Source organism: Pseudorca crassidens, chromosome 2 (assembly GCF_039906515.1).
Source record: "Pseudorca crassidens isolate mPseCra1 chromosome 2, mPseCra1.hap1, whole genome shotgun sequence".
Lineage (NCBI taxonomy): Eukaryota > Metazoa > Chordata > Mammalia > Artiodactyla > Delphinidae > Pseudorca > Pseudorca crassidens.
In genome coordinates this window covers 2,205,790-2,227,233 of record NC_090297.1, presented here as the reverse complement: position 1 = coordinate 2,227,233, position 21,444 = coordinate 2,205,790, and the positions used below count along the sequence as shown (strand labels likewise).

The 21,444-nt window shown below is 61.5% G+C and overlaps 1 protein-coding gene across 2 annotated transcripts in view; it reads right to left on the bottom strand.

Moving 5' to 3' along the window:
• TP73 (tumor protein p73) overlaps positions 1–21,444 on the bottom strand; it is a 45,978-nt gene that overhangs the window by 9,511 nt on the left and 15,023 nt on the right. For both annotated transcript variants that reach the window (XM_067717911.1, XM_067717920.1), the window contains exon 3: positions 9,528–9,776. In XM_067717911.1, the coding sequence (XP_067574012.1) occupies positions 9,528–9,776 (249 nt within the window). The remainder of the gene's footprint in view (positions 1–9,527; positions 9,777–21,444) is intronic.

Genomic DNA, 21,444 nt, shown 5'->3' with positions numbered 1-21,444 from the left:
GCCTGAAACCACTGGACACCTCCCCGCGTCTTGATCGCTGGCCTGTGATGTGCCGCTACATGTAACACCCCTGAACCTTGCCCACTGTGGAAGCGCCCGCACGTGTTCCTGTGCTTCCTCATCTCCAGGTGAGGTGGCTCCTGGCCTCCGGTGTGAGCAGGGGCAGTGGGTTCAAGTCCAAGGCTGTGGTTAGGGACGGATGGAGCCGAACGGGCCCCCAAGGGCATGCTGGCCCCGCAGTGCCCTCTCCAACGTCGACCAACCACCGCAGGCAGCCCCAAGGGGGAATGGATGGAGCCAGGCTCCAGGCGCAGCCTTGGGAGGCGCAAAGCTGCAGCCCCCTCCCCAGGCTCCCTGATCGCCGCCACGTGGCTTCAGAGCCCCTGCCCCCACCAGCGCAGCCTTTCCCTCTGGCCTGCCTGCCCCAGACCCACTGGCCACCTCCTCCGGAGCTGTGCACGCCCCGCCCCTGGGAGGAGCTGCTGGGAGCTGTCCCTGGTACCGAGGGCAGCGGCCGCCTGACCGCCCCTCCGAAAGCCGAAAGCCGAAAGCCGAAAGCCGAAAGCCGGCTCGGCTGGGAGCGCAGAGCTGCCTGGGGTGCCTCACCCCGGCTGGCTGGCGATGAGCGTGGACAGAGGAGCCCCCTCCCTCTGCACCCCGGCAAGGCCCCCGACGGCCTTGGGTGGCCCGCTCCCCTAGTAGTGTCCCCAGCCCAGTACTGCCCTCAGCTGGCTGTTCACGCTGCCCTTGGGCACACACCCGGTCAGGCCCCAGCCCCCCAGCAGGGGCTGGACCCACGGACGCCCAGCCTGGCCCAAGTCGGGCAGCGTCAGGGAGGGGTGCCTGAGGCCTCCCCACCCTGGTAGCATCAGGTGGTGACACCTGCGGCCGCTGGGCCGCAGGGCAGGAAGGAAGCCTGGGAGGGGGAGGGGGTAGGCCTGGATAGCCAAACCTGGGGTTGGGGGCAGGGTGGGACCTGGAGGGAATGAAGGAGCCCCCCACCCCCTCCCCTAGATCCTTCCTCTCCTCCCAGAGCTCCGGGGCCTCAGGCCGCCCCGGGCACGGGGCAGGGAGGAGGAGGGTGCCTGGGTCCTCATCTGTTTTGTAAAAAAGGTCACGCAGCGATGCTTCTTCTCGCCCTCCCTCCCTCCTGCCTCTCCTTCCCTCCCTCCTGCCTCTCCTTCCCTAGAACCGCTAGATGGATGTGTTTCAACAGATTCCGAGCTGATAAAATCTTATTTATCTTCGGCGGTTGACACAGAGCCGTCAGGACTTGCCTGTTCGGGGATGCGTGAGTTCCTTCGTGTTTGCAGGAAATGGTTTGCCCAGACGCTGGTGTGTGCCCATCCTGCCTCCACCCGGTTCCTCTCCTCCGATCCACACACCCCCCCCCCCCCCCAGTCCACGATAGGCCCGGCCCAGCCTGGCTGGGAGCCTCGGGCCTGGCAGGGCTGGTGCAGGGGGTGGTGGGCAGAGGGTGGCGGGCGCGGCGTGGTGGCTGTTAATTTCCTCGCGCCTGCTCCCCTGCAGCTGGGTGCCCGGCACGGGCAGGTCTGGGCAGAAGGAGAGTGGAGAGGTGATAATAACTTGTCTGTCATTTTCCAGGGACGTGTAGCATCTTGCAAACCGCAAATACCGTTAACCAGCTCGGGTGAATCTGTTACGACAGATTCTGGACGACGGGGCCTGCGGTGGGGCTTTATTTTACTGATTTTTTCATGGACCACTTTTATCTGCTACCCGCGCGTGCGTGTGTGCGTGTGTGTGTGTGTGCGTGTGCGCGCTCTCACACCCACATTTCTCTCCTCTCTTGGGTTACGGACCCTTTGAGGACCTCCCCAAGGCCGCAGACCCTCACTCACCGTAGAAAAGCCCTTGTGTCTTCACTCAGCAGAGTGGCCAGGAGCATGGGGGGCTCTGACAGGTGTCAGGGAGGTGACCGGCCTGGGGGGTGACCATCACCCCAGCCTGCTTCAGAGCACCCACGCTCAGAAGGCAGTGAGGGTCCACACACAGGGAAACCCACGGCCAGCAGCCCACCCTGGCTGCGGGCCTGGTGGTTGGAGGCTCCGGGGGCCCCCTGGCTCCAGAGGGGGGCCACAGCCGGTGCCTGGCCAGCAGATAAAGGAGGCTGCTCCGGCCCCCCCCCTTTTCTGTCAAGATGCCGTGGGATGAGTCTCAGTCCCGACTCCAAAGGGCCTTGTCGATCCACTGGCCCCCCCGTGAGCAGTGGGGGAGGGGGTCTTGCACACAGGGGGTCCCACTGTTATCACTCACACTCTGGCCCCAGCCGGAAGCTCCTTCCCAGGGCCCGGCCCTTCCTTTCGCTTCAGTGACACCCTCACGGGCAGGGTGAGGTGAGCCTGGGCCTTCATCTGGTCCTTGTTCCGTAACCCAGGCCCAACATCTGGCCACCCCCAGACCCTGAGGAGGGGGTGAGCAGTACATGTTCTGAGCCCTCGGGACAGGCCGGGCTTGCAGGGAGCCCCAGAACTCCCGCCAACGGCCACCCCTCCCGCTCCCAGGGCACAAAGAGCGTCGACAGCCCAAGCGGCACACTCGGCGTCAGCCAGGTCCAGACGTGGCCCCTGTGCCCGGCGTCCCTGCGGCAGGCGGCATCCCCCCGCTGGCCCCTGTGCCCGGCGTCCCTGTGGCAGGGGGCATCCCCCCGCTGGCCTCTGCCTGGCGTCCCTGCTGCAGGCGGCATCCCCCCGCTGGCCTCACAGAGAGAGCCTCAGCCAGGTCCAGACATGGCCCCTGTGCCCGGCGTCCCTGCGGCAGGGGGCATCCCCCGCTGGCCTCACAGAGACAGCACTCTGGCAAGAACCCAGCCAGCAGGGCTGTGGGCCGGGCCTCAGAACTGCCCGGCACGGGGCGGCGTGGGGAGGCTGCCCACCAGCCCAGCTCTGCCCAGCCCCGGGAGGGCCCCCTTGACGGCCAGGGGAAGGAGGTCCCCACTACGCTCACCCCATCCCACTTGCAGCCGTTTGAGCCGGCCTGGCCTTGTGAGCATGGTGACTGCAAGGGTCAGTGGGCACCTTCCGCTCACGGGACAGTCCAGGAGCCTCTGCCTTTGGGCCCACCATGCTGGACATGACCACTGTCCAGGGTGGGCAATTCCTTCCCCCAGCGCCCTGCAGCTTCCAGATGGCCTGGGGCTGGACCAGCAGCAGGAGGCAGGGGGGATGGCGGGAGGGGAGGTCAGGCTGTGGCCGCAGCTGTAGCAGATACTCAAGGTGGCCCCTCTGGAGGGCCATCGTGTCAGCCCCGACGGGAGCCCTGAGGATGGGCCCTCCTGTCTCTGACCTTCCTGCCACGGCAGCTGCAGGTAAGTCCCCAGTTCAGGACCACAGGCAAAGCCACGCCCTCCAGCCAGGAAGCAGTGAGTGCCTCTCTTCACTAAATCAACTCCACTCCCGGCCAGCAGGAGAGGAGCCCCCGGGGACCTGCACGCCCTGGACACGAGGGGTGGTCACTTTTCAGCGTTTAGTACAGTTGGCTGCCATCGAGGTTTTCACTGGAACCTGTAAGTATCCGGCGAAGCATCTGGGGCAGGAGCGCTGTGGCTTCTACACATCTGACCCCACAGCACATGGCGGCTCCCATCACATCAGCACCACATGGCGGCTCCCATCCCATCAGCACCACATGGCGGCTCCCATCACATCAGCACCACATGGCGGCTCCCATCACATCAGCACCACATGGCGGCTCCCATCACATCAGCACCACATGGCGGCTCCCATCACATCAGCACCACATGGCATCTCCCATCACATAAGCACCACCTGGTGCATCCTCTCCGAGGCCCTGGAGGCACCGGCTGCCCCCTCACGACACGGGGACCCACGGAGGAAGGGGGCGCCTCGCCCTGGGCAGGTCTGCGATCCTGGGGGAGCCTGCCTCCAGGCCACTGCGTGTTTCCCCCAACAGCCTCTGACTGCCCACTTCACTGAACCCTGGGCACCTCTCACGGGGACCTTCCTGCCCTAGAATGAGCTGCAGCACACTCACAGCCCCGATCGTGGCGGGTGGGATTTCAGGGCCTGGGATCCATGAGCTTGAGCTTGGCTTCCAAGGTTGGGATCTGAGAAAACCCCAAAGCAGATTTCCCTGGCAACCAACCACAGGGACGCACCCAGCTCGGAAGCCAAGCTCCAACCCGCTCCCCCAGGGCCAAGGTCCAGGGCACTCAGGACCCCCTGGCTGCAGCAGTGGCTCTAGGAGAAGCTGGGGCGAGAGCTCCCCTTCGGGCCTCACTTTCCCAGCTAGAGAGGGGGCTAAGGGCACCGGAGGGTGGGGCGGGAACAGGGGGCCAGGTTCAGGTGCGAGAAGAGGAAGGGGGGGGGGTCCCAGGTCCTCCCGGCCTGTTGCTACGTTTACCTCTGAGCCTGGTCAGCCCTGGAGCATTGTAATGATAAAGTGTTCTTTATAATAGAGGAATACGTATAAAGGAATTTTCATCAGTCAGTTAAAATAAGGCTGCGAAGGCAAACTGGGCAGACTCTCCCCGCCCAGTGGCAGCTGTCACTCACTCACTGACACACAGTAGTCGCAGGCTTGCTGGGCCAGCTGATCCCCACCAGGGCAGGCCCTGGACCTCTTAGGGGTCAGCACCCCTCACCACTGGGTCCTGGGGGGGTCCCTGGACCCACCCCTCGGAGCCGAGAGGAGGCTGCTCCTTTGACGCGCTCCACAGAGGGGCACAGGCTGCGCCCCCCACAAGCTGCGTGATGAAGGCCAGGGGTCAGGCTGCCGGGGCTCAGACCCCCGCTCCACCCTTTGCTGACGGGCGACCTTGAGCAGGGACCTGCCCTCCCGAGCCTCAGTTTCCTTATCCGTAAAGTGAGGAGGACATGAGAGCCTACAACATGTACCGGGGGCTCGGGCGGGCTACCCACACAGGGGCCCTGCAAGGGCTCTGTCTGCGCACCAGCCAGACACCCTAGAATCCACAGAGCTGCGTCCAATTTGGAAACAAGCCCCAGACAAGAGAGGACTCTTGGTAAAACGTCTATCGTGTCATGCCCTGCCCACAGCCCCGCACCTGGGAGCTGGAGCCCTGTCCCTGGGCCTCCCCGCGCCTCCCCTGCAAGAACCTCAGAGCTGGGGGGGGGCTGCCCTGGGACCCCTTGGCGGCAGGGACTCGGGGCCCCTTTCAGGGCCCTCCGGGCTGAGTTCTGTGACCTCCAGGCGCAGGGCTCCCCCGCTGCTTGAGGGGACCCCCACCTTGGGCCGCGAGCCGGGGCATTGACCCCCCAGGACCAGCCGCAGGGAGCGCACCCCCCGCGGAGCTCCGCACAGGGCAAGCGTTTGCTGAAGATTCTCCCCAGTTTCGCCTGAATACTCGGTGGTTCACCTCTACAATGAACACTGTTAGGACTCTTCCCTCAGCTTCAAATACATATAATTGCTTCTGGTGCCAGTAAAAGGTATTAATTCCACTCATGCATTCCATAAACTTTTAGGATAACGCAATTGATACCACGATCATGTTGGGACACCTCCACTATTATTCTCCTACTTGCAAACCTCCGAGGGGCTGGAAAGTTTTCTCCCGAATCCATTAGCATTGACTCAGCCACATTCTACCCAGGAAGCCCTCGTAGAGCCTTTGCGTTTCCCAGGCCCCCTCCCACGTGTTTCTGGGGCAGGGGTGGGACGGGAGGGCATTCACATCACATGGGCCAGCTCGCCCCCAGGACAGACGGATGGACACACACCCCGTCGGATGCGGGGGCAGCTGGAGGTCACTCAGAGGGCTGTGTTCAGGCTTGGGGGCTGGCTGGAGGCCCCCAGGGACAAGCTGTGTGCCCTCGCACCCGTGCGCACCCGTGCGTACCCGCGCCATCTCGCCTCATGGCAGCCTTCCCTGAGGGCCATCAGCAGTGCCCACAGATGCCCAGCTGGGCCAGGGCTCCAACCACACCACGCCTGCCTGCTGACCTTGGAGCCCCTCCCCAAACCTCCAGAACATCAAGGACAGCCCCTTCCCTGGAGAGGCTCAGGCTGGGAGCAGGCCCCACACTGCCAACCCACGGGGGCCCCGGGGATGGGAGTGACCATCAGGGCCCAGAGGCCAACCCGCCATGTCCCGGGGAGGGTGTGCAACAGGACCCAGGCACCCGGCACTGCCATCCCTGTCCGGGCTCCACCCGTCCACCGGCCCAAAGAACATCAGTGCCCGGGGTCCCGGGCCCTTGCTCACAGCTGTGATCTCTCACGGCGTCTGTCTCTCTCCAAAGCCCAGACGGCCCCGAAAGAACAAGCCTCGGCCAGGACGCTCGGAAACAGCGACCGCTGGCGGGGCGTTACCGAACCCCTGTGACACCACGACCCCGCCGGCCACAGTGCCATCTCATCCTGCCCCCGCTCCTGGCTACAGGTCCCTCCTCCGGCAGCTCAGTTACCTGCTACCCGCCTCCTCCTGACTCCTGTAGGAGGGGAGGGGCTGTCAGAACCCTGGGCAGCGACCAGGAGGGGCCTGCGGGCCTGTGTGCGCAAGTACACGTGTACAGTGTCTGCGTGTGTGCATGTCTGCACATGTGTCTGCACGTCTGCCTGTGTGTGCATGTCTGCACATGTGTTCGTGTTTGTGCATGCATGTACGAGTGTTGCGTGCACGCATACGTGCACACACGCCTGTGAGCTGAGGGCTCCGGGCCCCTCTGCCCCCAAAGAATGCAGGCGTGAGAGCTGAAGTCAAGGGACACAGGTCAAAGCAGATGAAGCGCCCGGCGCTGGGGGGACTCCCAGGAGGCCTTGGCCGAGCAGAAGCCAAAGACCCATAAACAGCTGTGGCCACGTGGGGGCCGCTGAGAGTGTGTTTCCTGAGCAGGAAGAGGAGAGAAGGCAGCAGTCAGTTTGGAACTGCACTTGAGAAAAATACGAATTATCTATCAGTTACCAGCCGGCTGGCGTAGCGGGGCCGCGCACGGCACGGCGCGGAGGCCCGGAGGGCAAGCCGGGCGGCAAGTCTGGGCAGCGCCCGCACAGCCAGGCCCCCAGAGCTGCAAGCAGGCGGGATGCCCAGGGGTCCCCGTGAGCCGGCCGCCTGTCCCCCACCCCGCCCGGGCAAGGCAGGGAGCCTGCAGGGGTGGGGTCTGCCCCCAGAGCCGAGGCGCCACAAATCTCATTACGGATGTTTGTCCCACCTCCACCCCCGCATGGAGAAGGGCTGGGGAGGGCGTCTGGGCACAGGCAGCTGCACCCTCCTCCTCAGCTCCGCTCCGCGAGCCCTCAGCGGGGGTGCAGGTAGAGGTGCCCAGGCTGGGAGGGAGGTGTCCACTGCTCGGGCACCGGGGGAAGCAAGGCTGGGGCTTGGAGACACAGCTGCTCAGACAAATGAGCCTTCCCCTGCCCTCTGGTGCAGCCGCTGGGCTGCCTCTGTCCTGGACAACAGGCCACCCCACGGGGCCACTTAGGGCCAGCACAACTGTGACCAAGCCATGAGCCCCTCCAGCCCTGAGGCCACACACCTGGCAGGGGGTGGTGGAGGCAACCAGGAGGGGGCAGCTCCCGTCCCTCCCTGAGGACCAGCTCTGACCATTCCAGGTGCTCAAAGCCCCCCAGATGCTACAGACCCCATCAGCATCCTCAAACAATGGACAGGAAGGGAGCCAGGACCCCCCCCCCCCCCCGCCCAAGCTGCCTACCAGGACTCCTACGGGGCCAGCAACTCAGGCCCTGATGACAGAACGTCAGTGAAGGAGGGACCGGGACCCTCCCCCTTAGAAGGGAGAGAAAGGGCTTAGGGAGCAAAAGTCAGAATGTGGAATAGGGGCAGTAGTGAGCCTCCTGTCACTAGAGACGTGCAAGTGTAGGGATGCCTCGAGGGCCAGACCTCAAAGCAGGGGTGTGGGGAGCAGGACCCCACAGGCAATAAAGAAGCTCCTGCAGGTGCAGCTTTGGCTAAACAACCTTGTCCAGGAGGACCAGGCTCCATGGCAGCCCACCCCCACCCCCATCATCCAAGGAAATAATGAAGATGCCGGCGCCGACTGCGCTAAGCCCATCCCGGTTAAGCCTTATCACCTCCACCAATGGAGATGGAGTGAAGATTCCCAGATGAGGACATCTGGGCACTGACGGGAGCAGATGCCCCTCTCGGCCACTGGAAGCCCTGGAGTCAGTCTGAGCCTTGACTCAGCAATGGGTCGGCAGCTGCGGGAGCCCATGGCTCAGGCAAGAGCCAGAGGTAGCTGCAAGGGCCGTCCAGGCTGCCTGCCTCCCCGCCCCACCTCTGGCCACCCCAGGAGTGCGGGAGAGCCACAGCCTGGCCAGCAGGCAGTGGGGGCAGTGGGAACCGGTTCTCAAAGCGGCAGGACCTCGGTGTCACCAGCTCAGCACTCCCTCGGGGGCAGGAGGGAGTGCATCCACCCTGCATGGACTCCTTTGCTCCAGGGTCCTTTCCCAGGGGCCCGGTGTGAGCACGGAGCTGCTGTTCCCAGAGGAGGGGATGTGGCCCCACGGCCAGGACCGCCAGAGCCAGGCTCACTCTCCCCTCCTGGGGGCGGGCAGACATGGAGGGTCCTTGGCGCACCCTTTCCTGCCCAATGCCTTAGGCTCCGAGGCAAGCCGGCAGTGTATCCGGGGGTCTTGGTGTCCCTAACCCTTTACTCTGCCCTAGCGGGGACATCAGGCAGCACCTTCCTCTCCCAGCCGCAGTATGGACAGTGCAGTTCGGTGGTTGGGAGCACAGCCGCAGGAGCCAGCCACCAGGTTCCCATGCCAGTGCCCCCACTTACCACCTGCATAACCCTGAGCGGGCCACGTCCCCTCCCTGTGCCTCGGCGTCCTGGACTCTGACATGGGGCAATAGTGGATTCTACCTCGTGGCTGCAGGCAGTTTCAAGGGTTTACACAACCTCAGAGAGGGCAACAGCAGATCACAGCTCTCGGGGAGCAGCCGTGGGTGTGGGGGGTGTTACAAGCTTGGCAAAATCTCGACCATCTCGACAGGGGGGTCAGATTGTTCCCAAGGGCACGGTGGCAGGACCTGGGGTCCGCGGCACTGCGGCTCCATCCCTGACACCCATGCTTGGAGATGACAGCCCAGAGAGGGAGTGGGCAAAGCCGAAACCCGCCTACAACAGACACTTCTGGCCAGCCCTGCACTGCCTGGAGGAGGTGGCCTCCGTGGGCCCCGACGCCAGCCTCAGACAGCTCCAGGTGTCAGAGCTGTGAGCCTGCTGCCCACCCAGGACAGGATTCAAGCCAGAGCCCCCACTGAGCTCAGGGATGCCGGCCAGACAGTCCTCGTGAGAAGGGTCTGCCTCTGTCTTCGCCAGGGGGAGGGGCATGTCCATCTCCTCTGGGGCCCTGTGGGAGGCTGGCCCACTCTGGCCACGCGGCCGTCCGAGGGGCGGGCACGCCCAGACTGTCCGGCCCCGAGACCCGCCTCCCGGCCGGGTGGGAGCCCTGAGCGGACACGGATGTGCACGGTGCCATCCCTGGGTGCCAAGGTCGCGGGCAGCCCTCCCCACCGTGCGCCCCTCAGGGGACCGCCGGAGCCGGGCGCCACTCACCGTCCAGGTGGCCGACTTGGCTGTGCTCGACTGCTGGAAGGTCACCTCGAAGTGGTGCGGGCCGGGGTAGTCGGTGTTGGAGGGGATGACAGGCGCGGGCGACATGGTGTCGAAGGTGGAGCTGGGCTGCGCGTAGGGCGAGTGGGTGGGCACGTTAGCGCTAGCGGCGTGCTCCGGGGCGTAGGGGCTGCCCGGGGCCGCGCGGCTGCTCATCTGGTCCATGGTGCTGCTCAGCAAATGGAACTGGGACTGGCAGGAAGGGGAGGAGGGAAGGGGGAGACACACAGTCAGGCTGGAGAGTGGAAGCCATCCCGTCCGGGAGGTGTCCTGTTACAGGAGCCTTAAAGGGCCAGCAGCTCAGTCATCCCAAATATTTCCTCGGGGGGTGGGGGGGGCCCACCTGACAGGTCACTACTTGTGTTGGGATAAACTGACATATTCACCTCGCCCTCCCCTCTCCATCAGCCTCCCAGTGCCTGGGCTCCTGGGGCTCCGCCGAGCACACCTGGAGGGGACCGGCCTGCGGGGGGGCGGCTCCCAGCCCCGACTGACACCCTGGGTGCCCGGCTGCACTCCCCAGGGGCAGCACCCGGCCCAGGGAGCCACGCCTCCTACTGTCACCGTTACAGCTCAAGCTGGGGAGACCCCACCCCCGGGAGCAGGGCAGAGGGCGGCCCCCGCGCGTGCGCAGGGTGGGCACACCCCAGGCTCCGGTGCAGGGGCTGTCTGCCCAAGAGGCTTTGGGAGGCCAGATGTGGCCCCCTCGGTCCAGCCCCGTAGGTGGTGGGGCAGAGCTGGGGGCTGAAGGACGGTGGCTGAGGCCACCTGCGAAGGGCCTCTGTGACGACAGGCTACCTTCATCCCCCCACACCTGAACGACCCCCAGTTCCCCCCGCTAGCAGCTCTGCCTGGTCCACACCCTCTGCCCACCCCAGGGCACTGGCAGCCTAGCCCCCTCCGGGGCCACACACAGAAGGAACAGGAGCGCTTAGCCTCGTGGTGTGGGCGTGTCCCCTGGTCACCCTCTGTGGGATCCGGACCAGCAGCCCCTGTCAGGAGCTTAAGGGAGGCCCCGGCGAGGAAGGGAGGGGGCGGGCGCCGGCCCACGCTTCAGCGTCTTGCATCCAGGGCAGAGCAGATCTCCCCTGGAGGGCTGGCAGGGAAGACCCACCTTGGCAATCAGGAGGCTTCCAACAGGAGGGTGACACAGTAGCTGACACGGGCCAGGCCTGCTCTAACCGCAAGTGTTTAAACAGCTCCTCTCTGTGCCAGCCAGGCTCGGAGGGAGGGCGGGCGCTACTGCCCCCGATGTGCAGATGCGGAGACTGAGGCTTGGTGTGGGGATGGCAACGCCGGGGGTCTGTGAACTGGGGGGACTTGCATCTGGCGGGCAGAGGGCCTGGAGTCCCCCTAGAGGGGTGGAGGGGAGAGGCAGACCGGACAGCGGGCGAGGGGCCCCTTTGCTCTGCACCCACTTCTGCGAGGCAAGCACTCTGTCCCCTCAAGTTCCTTGGATGGTGGGGAGAACCCCGGCCGCGGGGCGACCCCAGTGCTCAGCTCCCTCTTGCACGTCAGGAAGGCTGGGCTCCATAACCCAGAGGCCCCTGCAGCTCGGCACCCCGGAGGCACACCCGTGTCCACATCACAGAGCCCCCCGGGCCCCCTCCCGACCTGGGGAGGGAAACCCTCTCCTGAGGTCTGCCCAGCCTGGAGGAAGCTCAGCACAGGTGACGACCGAGGGGGAGGGAGGTGACGGGTGATGGACGACAGGCGGCTGAGTCTTACCAAAGCCGCTTCCCGCCCCCCCAGCCCCGTTCCTCCTGCCCCCACCGTGCCTCCCTCAGATGCTCCAGCCCTGACGGCCCGCTGCCACCCAGTGCGGACCAGCCGTCAGGCCCGGCCCCATGCCCTCCCCGCTGGGGACAGCCAGACTGGGCAACGCTGTCAGGGTGTTGGCACAAGGCCCCGGCCGAAACTGCCACCTGACAGATCCCTTGGGTGGCTCTCAGGCTTTTCTATTTGAACCTCCAGGGCCATTCCCCCCACCCTGTAAACCTAGGGCCCCAACACCAGTGGGATGGGCGCCCCCTGCCGGGCAGACCCCACTTCCCCGCCCCACTAAGGCCACCTTCCCTGGTCGGCGGTCCCCTCAAAGGCCTTCCTAACTTCCTGAGGCTTCGCCTGGAAGACGAAGGAGGCTCAGTGCCCACTGCCTCGCCTGCCTTGCAGGTGGAGAAACAGATGCCGAGTCCGTGCCACGGAATGTTATTCCTCCAGCATCAGGAAGAAACAAGCTACTGATGCTACAGCCCGGAGGAGATGCAAAAACACGCCACACGAAGGCGCCCACACGAAAACTCACACGCCATACGGTTCCCTTTACATGAAAGTCCAGGGATGGCAAACCCACAGGGACAGACGCAGATGGGGGCGGCCAGGGCTGGGGTGGGGCTTCGGGGTGACAGCTAAGGTGCAGGGGTCCCTTCTGAGGCCATGAAAACGCTCTCAAATGGACTGTGGTGATGGGTCCATATACCTGTGAATTGTTTTAACTGGAGTAGAGTTGATTTAATGCTGTGCTAGCATCTGCTGTACAGCAAAGCGATTCAGTTATACACACACATGCACGGTCTTTTTCATGTTCTTTTCCATGATGGTTTATCACAGGATATTGAATATAGTTCCCTGCGCTCTACAGGAGGACTTTGTTTTTTGTCCACCCTGTAAATAATAGTTTGCATCTGCTAATCCCAAACTCCCAATCCTTCCCTACCCTGCACTCCCCACCTTGGCAACTCTAAGTCTGTTCTCGAAGTCTGTGAGTCTGTTTTGTGAATATATTTTAAAAATACTGAATTGTATACTTTAAGTCGGTGAATTGTGTGGTATGCCAATTATAACTCAATAAAAACAACTGAGGGACCCGGCCAAGCCTCACCTCTCCTGGCCCGGGCCATTGTGGGCGTGAGGGGAGTGACAGCCAACGCCTCCAGAGGGCCCGGGTGCTTTCACACCCCCTTGCTCCAGGACGGCACTGCTCTGCGTCCCCCCCACTTACGCCTCCCCACTGGACTTCAGACCCGACAAGGACAGACCTTGTCCCACGGGTCATCAACGTACCCCTGCACGGGCACAGAAAACGTGGCCAGTGTGAACTGAGCTGTGCTGTGGACATAAGGGCACAGACTCCAAGGACTTAGTGCCAATGGAAAGAATAGAATAAAATATCTCATTCACAATTTCATATTGATCACTTGCTGAAATGAGCATAGTTTGGGAAAAGCAAAATAAATTCTTGAATTATTTTCACTGTTTCTTTTCACCATTTTTAATGTGGCTACAAGAAAATGCAACGTTACATGTGTGGCTTGCGTCCCATTTCTACTGGATGGCCGGCACTGGACAGGGTCCTCCATCAGTGGCCAGTGAGGGACTCGCAACTGTAACTATTGTTATTGTTTTATTATTATTAATTATTAGCACGTCCTTTGGGGTTTTAGCGCATTTCTCATTACAGAGTGGTTACGCAGGAGGGTTGCTGAATGAGAGAGCAAGTGGGCACAGGGATGGAGGGATGGAGGGTTGGAGGGGGGGATGGAGGGATGGATGAATGGATGGATAGACGGATGGATGATGGATGGATGGGTGGATGAATGGATGGATGGAGGGAGGGAGGGAGCGGGGAGAGAGAGAGGGAGGGGGAGGGAGGGATGAATGGCTGGATGGAGGGAGGGAGGCATGGATGGATAGATAGATGCATGGGGCAGCAGGATGCCCCCCACCCCACCATACAAATGCCCAGGAATGAGGACGGGATGTGAGCCTGCTTCTCCCACTTGCAGGAGGCTGAGAACCTGGTGGGTCCTGGGGGGAGGGGTCCCAGCCTGCCAACCCAACCCCCAGAGATCTCCTTTCTCTTCTAGGTGATGAGCACGACCCCTCTGGAGGGTCTTCCCTTTCGCTCCACCAAGGGCTGCAGGGAGCCTTCCACATCCCTAGCAAGGACAGGCCAGCCTGGGGTTTCATGTCTGTTCCCCCGGCTCCATCCCCAACAGGAGGACGGTCCAGGCCAGCAGAGCAAACTGCCCCTGCCTCCCAGTTCAGGGGAAGGGGGAGGCAACCCCACGACGACAACCGTGTTCAGGGGAAGGGGGAGGCAGCCCCACGACGACAACCGTGTTCAGATTTTAACTTGTCCACATTCTTTACAGATCTGAGGCGAGTGCCAGGGAATTAGTCATTGAACCAAAAGGAGCAGGGCTGATAGGATCTCCACGCCCAGCAGCCACAAAGCAAGAGGGAGCCTGGAAGCTTCCAGCGGGCCGCCGGCCGCCACAAGGAGTCCTAATGGGATGTGGGACCGCTGCATCCCTCGTCCAGCGAGGGTCTCATCTCCTCTCCTCTCGCTCCAGCTCTCCAAGGTGTCAGGCTCAGGGGCCTCCTGTGGTCTGGGGGCCTGGGGAGCCCCCCTTCTCTGCGGGAGCCTGATGACACTAGCCTTGTGCTGGGCGGATGCTGTCGGGGCAGACCGCCAGTGCCGCTCCTTCCCTCCGTCCTGCTTCCCCAGGGACACCCCTGCCCACACCCGGAGAGACGGAGAGACAGCGAGACAGCAGAGACGTCTGTCCCCCTGGTTTCCCTGAGGCTTTGAGCGCAGATTAGGAAGTGTTGCTTCCTCACCTCGAAAGGCCCTTCCTTCCCTACCCACAGGGAACTTTGCGTTTCCTCCCCCGCCAGGCAGGGAGCTTTGCTGGGGCCACCCCCACACAGACCCAGCTGCTAAACAGGGGAGTCTGGACCCCAGGGGAGGCCAGTGTCGTGCCCAAGGCGGCTGCACCCAAGCCGGCAGGGGTAGGGGTTCTCCAGAACCAGAGGCCCCCGGAAGCTGAGACGAGACCCGCTTGGCAACAGGGAGGAACTCAGGCAAGACCAGGGCGTTTTTGGTTTGTTTGGCTTTCAATAAGAACTCCCAAGAGAGTGGGCTGATTGGGGCACGCCTGGCCCGCGGCGGCCCACATGTGCCTACATGCGCGCGCAGGGCTCCTGGGCCCGACCCAAGGAGGGCCGCGAGCGAGCGGGAGTCGGGAGCCAGCGGGTGGCCTCTCCCCAGCATCCCCGGAAGCGCCAGGCCTGCCTCTGAGCCTCGGAGGCCCCTACGCCCAGTACGCTGGGCTGGAGTTCTGGGAGGGGGTCTCGGGCTTCCCTCTCAGATCTCAGTGCCTCCGGCGGAGCAGGACGGTGCCCTGGGGGCCACTCTCTCCAGCCCCTCCAAGGCGGTCCATCCATTTGCTCCACAAACTGTTCTGAGGCTCTCTGTCAACTTAGAGCCAGATGCTGGGCCGGGGGAGGGGGGTCAGACTGCCCTCCCGGTACAGGCCGGGCCGTCTGCAAACCCACACCGTGTGCCTGGGTTTACGTCCCAGCCTCCGCAGGGCAGCCAGGCTTGCTCCTGGGGTCAGCGTTTCTCAGGCAGGAATCCAGCATGGCCTATTTTTGCTCCATGTCAGGCAAGGGCGCACCTTGGGCCCCTCTGGGGGGCCATGTGCACACGTGTGCTCTCACGCAGGGCCCAGAACACGCGCGGAGATGGGGCACCGGGCTTAGACCTCAGGTGTGGCCACCCATCTGCAGAGGGAGGAGGCTGAATGGGGCGGGGCTGAGGGGGTCCCGCCCCTGAACGGACATCCCGCTCTGCCGCTGCCAAAGCCTCCGGAGTCCCAGAGAAAGGAGGAGGCTTCCCGAGGAGCTGCGGAGAGAGGTCCAAAGGGGGCTGCCCCGGGGCCCAGGTCCCGCCCACCCCCAGCCCCGCCACCATGTCCCCAGCCCCCAGCCTCAGGGGCCTCTTGCCCAGTCCCTGCAGATCTGCTGCGGGCCTTCCCGCACACAGGTTAGCCCCAGACTGGACGCTCAGAAACTCCGGGCTGAATGAACCAGACCCTGGAACTCCCAAGTAGGCCCCCCGAATCACACAGGCCCACTGTACCCACTCTTGTGCTGGGCGCACTCTGCGGCCCAAGGCAGCTCCAGCCCATGGCAGCCCTTCCAGGAGACCCTCGTGGCAGTGACCACACTGCGCCAACCGGCACCCCTGCCAGTGCACGGGGGCTGGCCAGCTCCCCGTGAGGGCAGGGAGGCGGCTCCCCGGCACCCTCCTCTGACCCCCACAGATGGCCGTCCCAGCCAGCCTTCTCCAGGGCCTGGGCTCTTCCCGCTTCACCAGGTCGACCCTTTCGTTGTGAGCTGGATTTTGTGGGTTTAGAAGTATCCCATTTTATGTGATTATCTATGTAGAATTTGTAAACCATCTCAAATGATTTGGGGGGATGTACCTGGGAAATAAACTGTCTTTGACAGTCTGTGTCCCCATTACCTCCTAATCTCTAGCCTCCCTGCATCCACGACCACCTTCAGCAAGGCTCCAGGACGCTAAGATTAGACGAGGACCGTGCAGACGGGCTGCGACGCGCAGTCAGGGGACCCAGCACAGATTTACATGGAGGCGCCACACGTGCTCTCCGGAGTAAAGCTTATTTTTTTGGTGAACGTGGCAACAGAAAAACTTGTCAGTAAAGTTTAAAACGACTCTGGTTATGTCCCCAGGGGCTTACGGTTTCAGGCTGCCTCACCCAGTGGAGGGGACTCGAAGCCAGGCCAAGCGGGGGCAACTGGGGAATGCGGAGCTCAAACACTGGCTCAGGAAGCATCTGTCCATCCCGGCCGCAAGGACACAAAGATTCGAAAGACAGGACTCGCTCGCCTTTGGGCAGTGATAACAGCTCCCAGGAAGCCCCAGTTTCCGGCCTCCTTTCGACACTGCAGGTCCACACACAGGGCCTTTTCTCGTGCTAGTCACCTACTCCCAATACTGTCTCTCCTACCTGTACCACCTCTCAAGGATCACCTCCTCCCTGAAGCCACCCAGGCTCTCTCCACCTGTTCTGGTGTTCAAGGACTTCCTCTGCTGCTTCTCTGGGTTCAGTAACATGATATGCACACCCATGTGGGTTTGCATCCATGCCCACCTCTTACCAACGGCTTCTGTGAGGGCCCAGCAGTTAATACACTGAGAAGCCGAGAATGGCGCCCGAACACGGAATGCATAGACGTGTCTGCTGTCGTTCCTACCGGCTCCCTCTCCCCCTACCTGCCCCCAGGTGGGCATGGATGGCCACGGTCCTGGGAGCTGCCACATGCATGGCTATCGCAGAAACACTGGTTCTGGCTCCTTCTTTTCTAAGCCATGGGACGGCCAGCTCACTCATCTTGCATTCTAATGCATTTCCGGCAGAAATGGAGGTTTCACGCTTTTAATGTTCTTTCAAGGTGTGGTCAGAAGACCATTACTCAGGGCGCCCGCCCAGGGATCTGAGGGCCCATCTCGGGGTGGGCGGTTTGACCTTTTCTGGCAGCTTGGGCCCATGCCCCCCCCCCCCCAGTGCTACTTCAGTTCAGCAGAGAATGATCCAGTAGGTCATAGTGTACCCTTCCCTCCACGCCCAGAAAGGATCAGGAGGGACTCAGCAAGGGACAGAAATGACAGGACAACTCGAAAGCGCAAAGGAGGCTGCCCGGCGGCAAGGGCAGACTGGCAGCCAGCGTGAACAGGGACCCAAGGTGAGACACGTAATTACAGAATCCCCACCGTCCAGGGAGCAGGGTCGGGAGAGAGAAACCTCTCCTCAGCACGGAAGCCCCGAGCTCAGAGGTGAGAGGCTCCTGCTAAGCTAATTTCTCTCCACCAGAGTGTACAACCCATCCAGACACCTTCCTCCTATTCCAGCTCCTATTTCTGCATTAAGAACCTGCTGAGTGTCCAGGACACCTGCAGCTCACACGGGCAGCTGTCCAGCCGTTCAGTCCATGGTGCCCAAAGTGTGCGCCACGGCACGACTGCAGACCTTGAGGACAGCCAGCGTGTGAGGCGAATCTTGGAGAGAGAAGTGGCACGGAGCGCTTGCTAACCAGGAGCTCCTGTCCCCACGGGAGCCAAGCTAGCTGGCAGTGGGCGGTGAGGGGAGAGGACCTGCCTCTGGCTCTTTAAAATGGGCCCCCTTCTGGCAGAGGGCAGGCTGGAGGGGGACAGTCTGACAAAGAGCTGTCTCCTCCCCGTCAGGCAGGGATGAAGTTTCGCCCTGTGAGACAGCGCCCTGGTCCTGCCTCCAGGGAGTGCTGGGGTCCCCGCCCATCCCAGGGCACCCAGCCACCATTGGCCTGTTCCAGCCCTGGCTTTTCCAAGTGGCCCAGCTGCATGGCTTGGCCACTGCCTACTCTGTTCTCGAGAGGAGGCCGGGAGACCTGGAGACAGTGGCAGAACAGCAGAACGCTTGCCCCCTGGGTCCCAGGGCACCCATGCTGCCGCTGGTTTGCCCGTGGGGCTGGGTTGGGGCTGAACTGCCGGATTCTAGAGAAGCCAGGAGTGTCCCTGGGGGGCACTTTCCGGGACTGCACCTGTGTCCCTGCTCCTTCCAGGAGGGTCCTAGATATATTTTTTTTTTAATAGATGAAAGTTGGACCTTTTTTATTCCATAAAGGGTTGGGTCTTTTTATCCCTTTCTTATGAAAGGGTTGGAAAAGTTATTTTTTTGGTTTGGGTTTTTGGGTTTTTTTGGCGTTGGGTCCTTGTTGCTGCACGTGGGCTTTTCTCTAGTTGCAGCAAGCGGGGGATGCTCTTCGTTGCGGTGCACGGGCTTCTCATTGCAGTGGCTTCTCTTGTTGCGGAGCACAGGCTCTAGGTGCGCGGGCTTCAACAGTTGTGGCACATGGGCTCAGTAGTTGTGGCGCACGGCCTCAGTAGTTGTGGCGCACGGGCTTAGTCGCTCCGCGGCATGTGGGATCTTCCCGGACCAGGGCTCGAACCCGTGTCCCCTGCATTGGCAGGCGGATTCTTAACCCCTGCGCCACCAGGGAAGTCCCAGCCTGTGCGTTTTTAACAGAGGAGGGTCCTGCGAGCAGCAGTATTTAAGGTCCCACCAGACTGAAAGGAACTAAAGGATCAAGGTTTGTCTTTTTTAATTGGGGGAGGGGGGCACCCCTTTTCCTCTGGCCATAAGCCTCCAAAATAACTGTCCACGCCTTTGTGAAGCCACAGCAAACGCTCCACGGCCACCCTGGCTAAGCGCGTGCAGTATCTCACACCCGTGACCCTCAGCTCTTTCTAGAAGCTGAAGCAGGTCTCCCTGGCTGCTCTGTGCAGAGCCAGCAAGTTGGCGGCAGCTGGCCTGGGCTCCCCGCTAAGGCTCCTCTCACTCTGGGACCTCAGCCAGGCTTACAAGGATCAGGCAGGGGACCCTCGAGACCCCAGAAGGGGAGGCCCGGCTGCCGGGGAGGCCCTATCGCTGTCCTCCACGTTTTCCCTGAGACCCCTGACAACGGGGAGTGAGGATGTTTCCCAAAAAAACCCCAAGAGTCCCCAATGCAGCTCCAAGCAAAATCTACCCGTGACCTTCCCAGATGTGCAAGGTGGCGACCCACCAGCCTGAAGTTTCACAGTTCCTCCCAACTCCCTCCCTCCCGCCGTCCCTCCAGAGCTTGCTGGGTCCCAGCAGACACGCCCACGCTGCCTACCCCTGCACTGTCTGTTGCACCCCACTCCCCCTGCGGCCTGCAGCACCCACCATGCATCTAGCGCTGCCCCAGGGCCTGTAGAGTGCCCTCACAGCCCTGAGGGAACAGGCTCCAGACTGCCCCCCAAGGTCAGCCTCTGTGCACCGGTATTCAAGCTGCCCAAGGTCCATTGCAAGGCCTGGCTGTGTGGTCCAGCAGGGAACCTCTTTGCAAAAATTGGAAATACGGTAAATACAGTAAGTCCCCTACATAACGAACGAGTTCCATTCCAAGGGCGCGTTCGTAAGTCCAATTTGTTCGTTAAGTCCAACAAAGTTAGCCTAGGCACCCAACTAACACAGTCGGCTATACAGCACTGTCCTGTAATAGGTTTATAATACTTTTCACACAACTAATACATAAAAGACAAACACAAGGGACTTCCCTGGTGGCGCAGTGGATAAAACTCCACGCTCGATCCCTGGTCAGGGAACTAGATCCCACATGCATGCCGCAACTACGAGTTCACATGCCACAACTAAGAAGCTGGTGAGCCGCAACTAAGGAGCCTGCCTGCCACAACTAAGACCCGGTGCAACCAAATAAATAAATTAATTTAAAAAAATAAAAAGTTTAAAAAAAACAAACACAAAAAATAAAGAAAACATTTTTAGGGCTTCCTGGGGGCGCAGTGGTTGAGAGTCCGCCCGCCGATGCAGGGGACGCGGGTTCGTGCCCTGGTCTGGGAAGATCCCACATGCCGCGGAGCGGCTGGGCCCATGAGCCATGGCCGCTGAGCCTGCGCGTCCGGAGCCTGTGCTCCGCAACGGGAGAGGCCACAACAGTGAGAGGCCCGCGTACCGCAAAAAAAAAAAAAAACATTTTTAATCTTACAGTACAGTTCCTTGAAAAGTACAGTAGTGCCGTACAACAGCTGGCATACAGGGGCTGGCGTTGAGTGAACAGGCAAGAAGAGTTACTGACTGGAGGAGGGAGAGGAGGTGGGAGAGGGTAGAGCTGAAGGATCGTCAGCTGTAGGAGACGGAGGGCGAGCTGCAATGTCACTCACGCCTGACGCTGATGGCACAGGTTTTGGTTCCTTGCTGGATTCAATTCCATCTACCCTCCTGAAAAAACGATCCAGCGATGTCTGGGTAGTAGCTCTTATTTTTCTCATCATAGATGACACGGTAGCACTGGATTGCATTCTGAACGGCTGCCGCAACCTTCACGTACTGTTCTACATTTGCGTCCTGTGCCTCAAAACCTAACAGCGCCTCCTCAAATATAGAAAATCCCCTGCCATTTCCTGCATCGTGACTCTCTTCGGTTCTTCAGTTACTTCTTCCTTTTGTCTCTCCTGGAGCTTCTCAACAGGACCAGCTACATCACCACTGCTTTTACGCTTGCTTCCGGACATCCTGGGCTTGAAATAAAGGTACTGTACTACTGTACTCGATTCAGTCCTGTACAGTAAAGTACACAGAAGCACAACCGCTTGTAGAGAATGCACGCGTCCTCTGCAACGTACAATGGATGTACAATGTACGCCAGACACGTGAACTAACTTATGTGATTGGACACAAGAACGCACGTTCGTGTCTTTGGAAGTTCGCAGCTCGAAGGTTCGTATGTCAGGGGACTTACTGTAGTGTTATCTGCGTCTTCGTCACGAGACCAGAGAGTGGATCCAAATAGGAGGGGGGCTGGGTGCAAAGGTCACCAGGTGGAGCCCCCTGCCCCCTGCGCTCTGCTGGGCCCCCTGCCCTGTGGCCCCTCCCCATTCCCCTCCTGCTCAACTGTCACCTCCTGCAGTGAGGCCCCCAGCCCATCACTCCCACTTCAGGTACAGCGCCTCCTGACCCAAGCTTCTACCCTGCGTGACCCAGTTCATCCTGTTCCTGTGCTGGGGAAAGGTTAGGGTTAGGGTTAGAGTGGGGCAGACATGCGTCTGTTTGTCACCACCATCACCCCAGGTTTGAGGCCCTGGGGTCTGATCTCAGAGGCTCTACCTGGGGAGGGTCGGCCAGGTGCCCCCTCCTCTGGCGTGCTCTGTCTGCTCTGACCCCCAGTGTCCCCGTGCTCCCCGGAGGATACCAAAACCAGACTTTCAAAACATAGAGAATGAAACTTCCAACTCCGTGATCTTCGCTGGCAGGCATGTCTGGGCTTGGGTGCAACCTCGCCCAGAGGTAAGTGACTGACAGGCCGTCTAGGCTCTGGCTGGGAGATAACCCGTCCCACTCGGAGCAGGACCTCCATCCCGCTGGTATTTCCCACAGCATCTCCAGGAGTCTGTGATTAAACGGATGGAAATGCCAACAAGATTCGACTTGTGCTTGGGGGGAAAGGCTCCCTCTCCTCCTGAAAATAT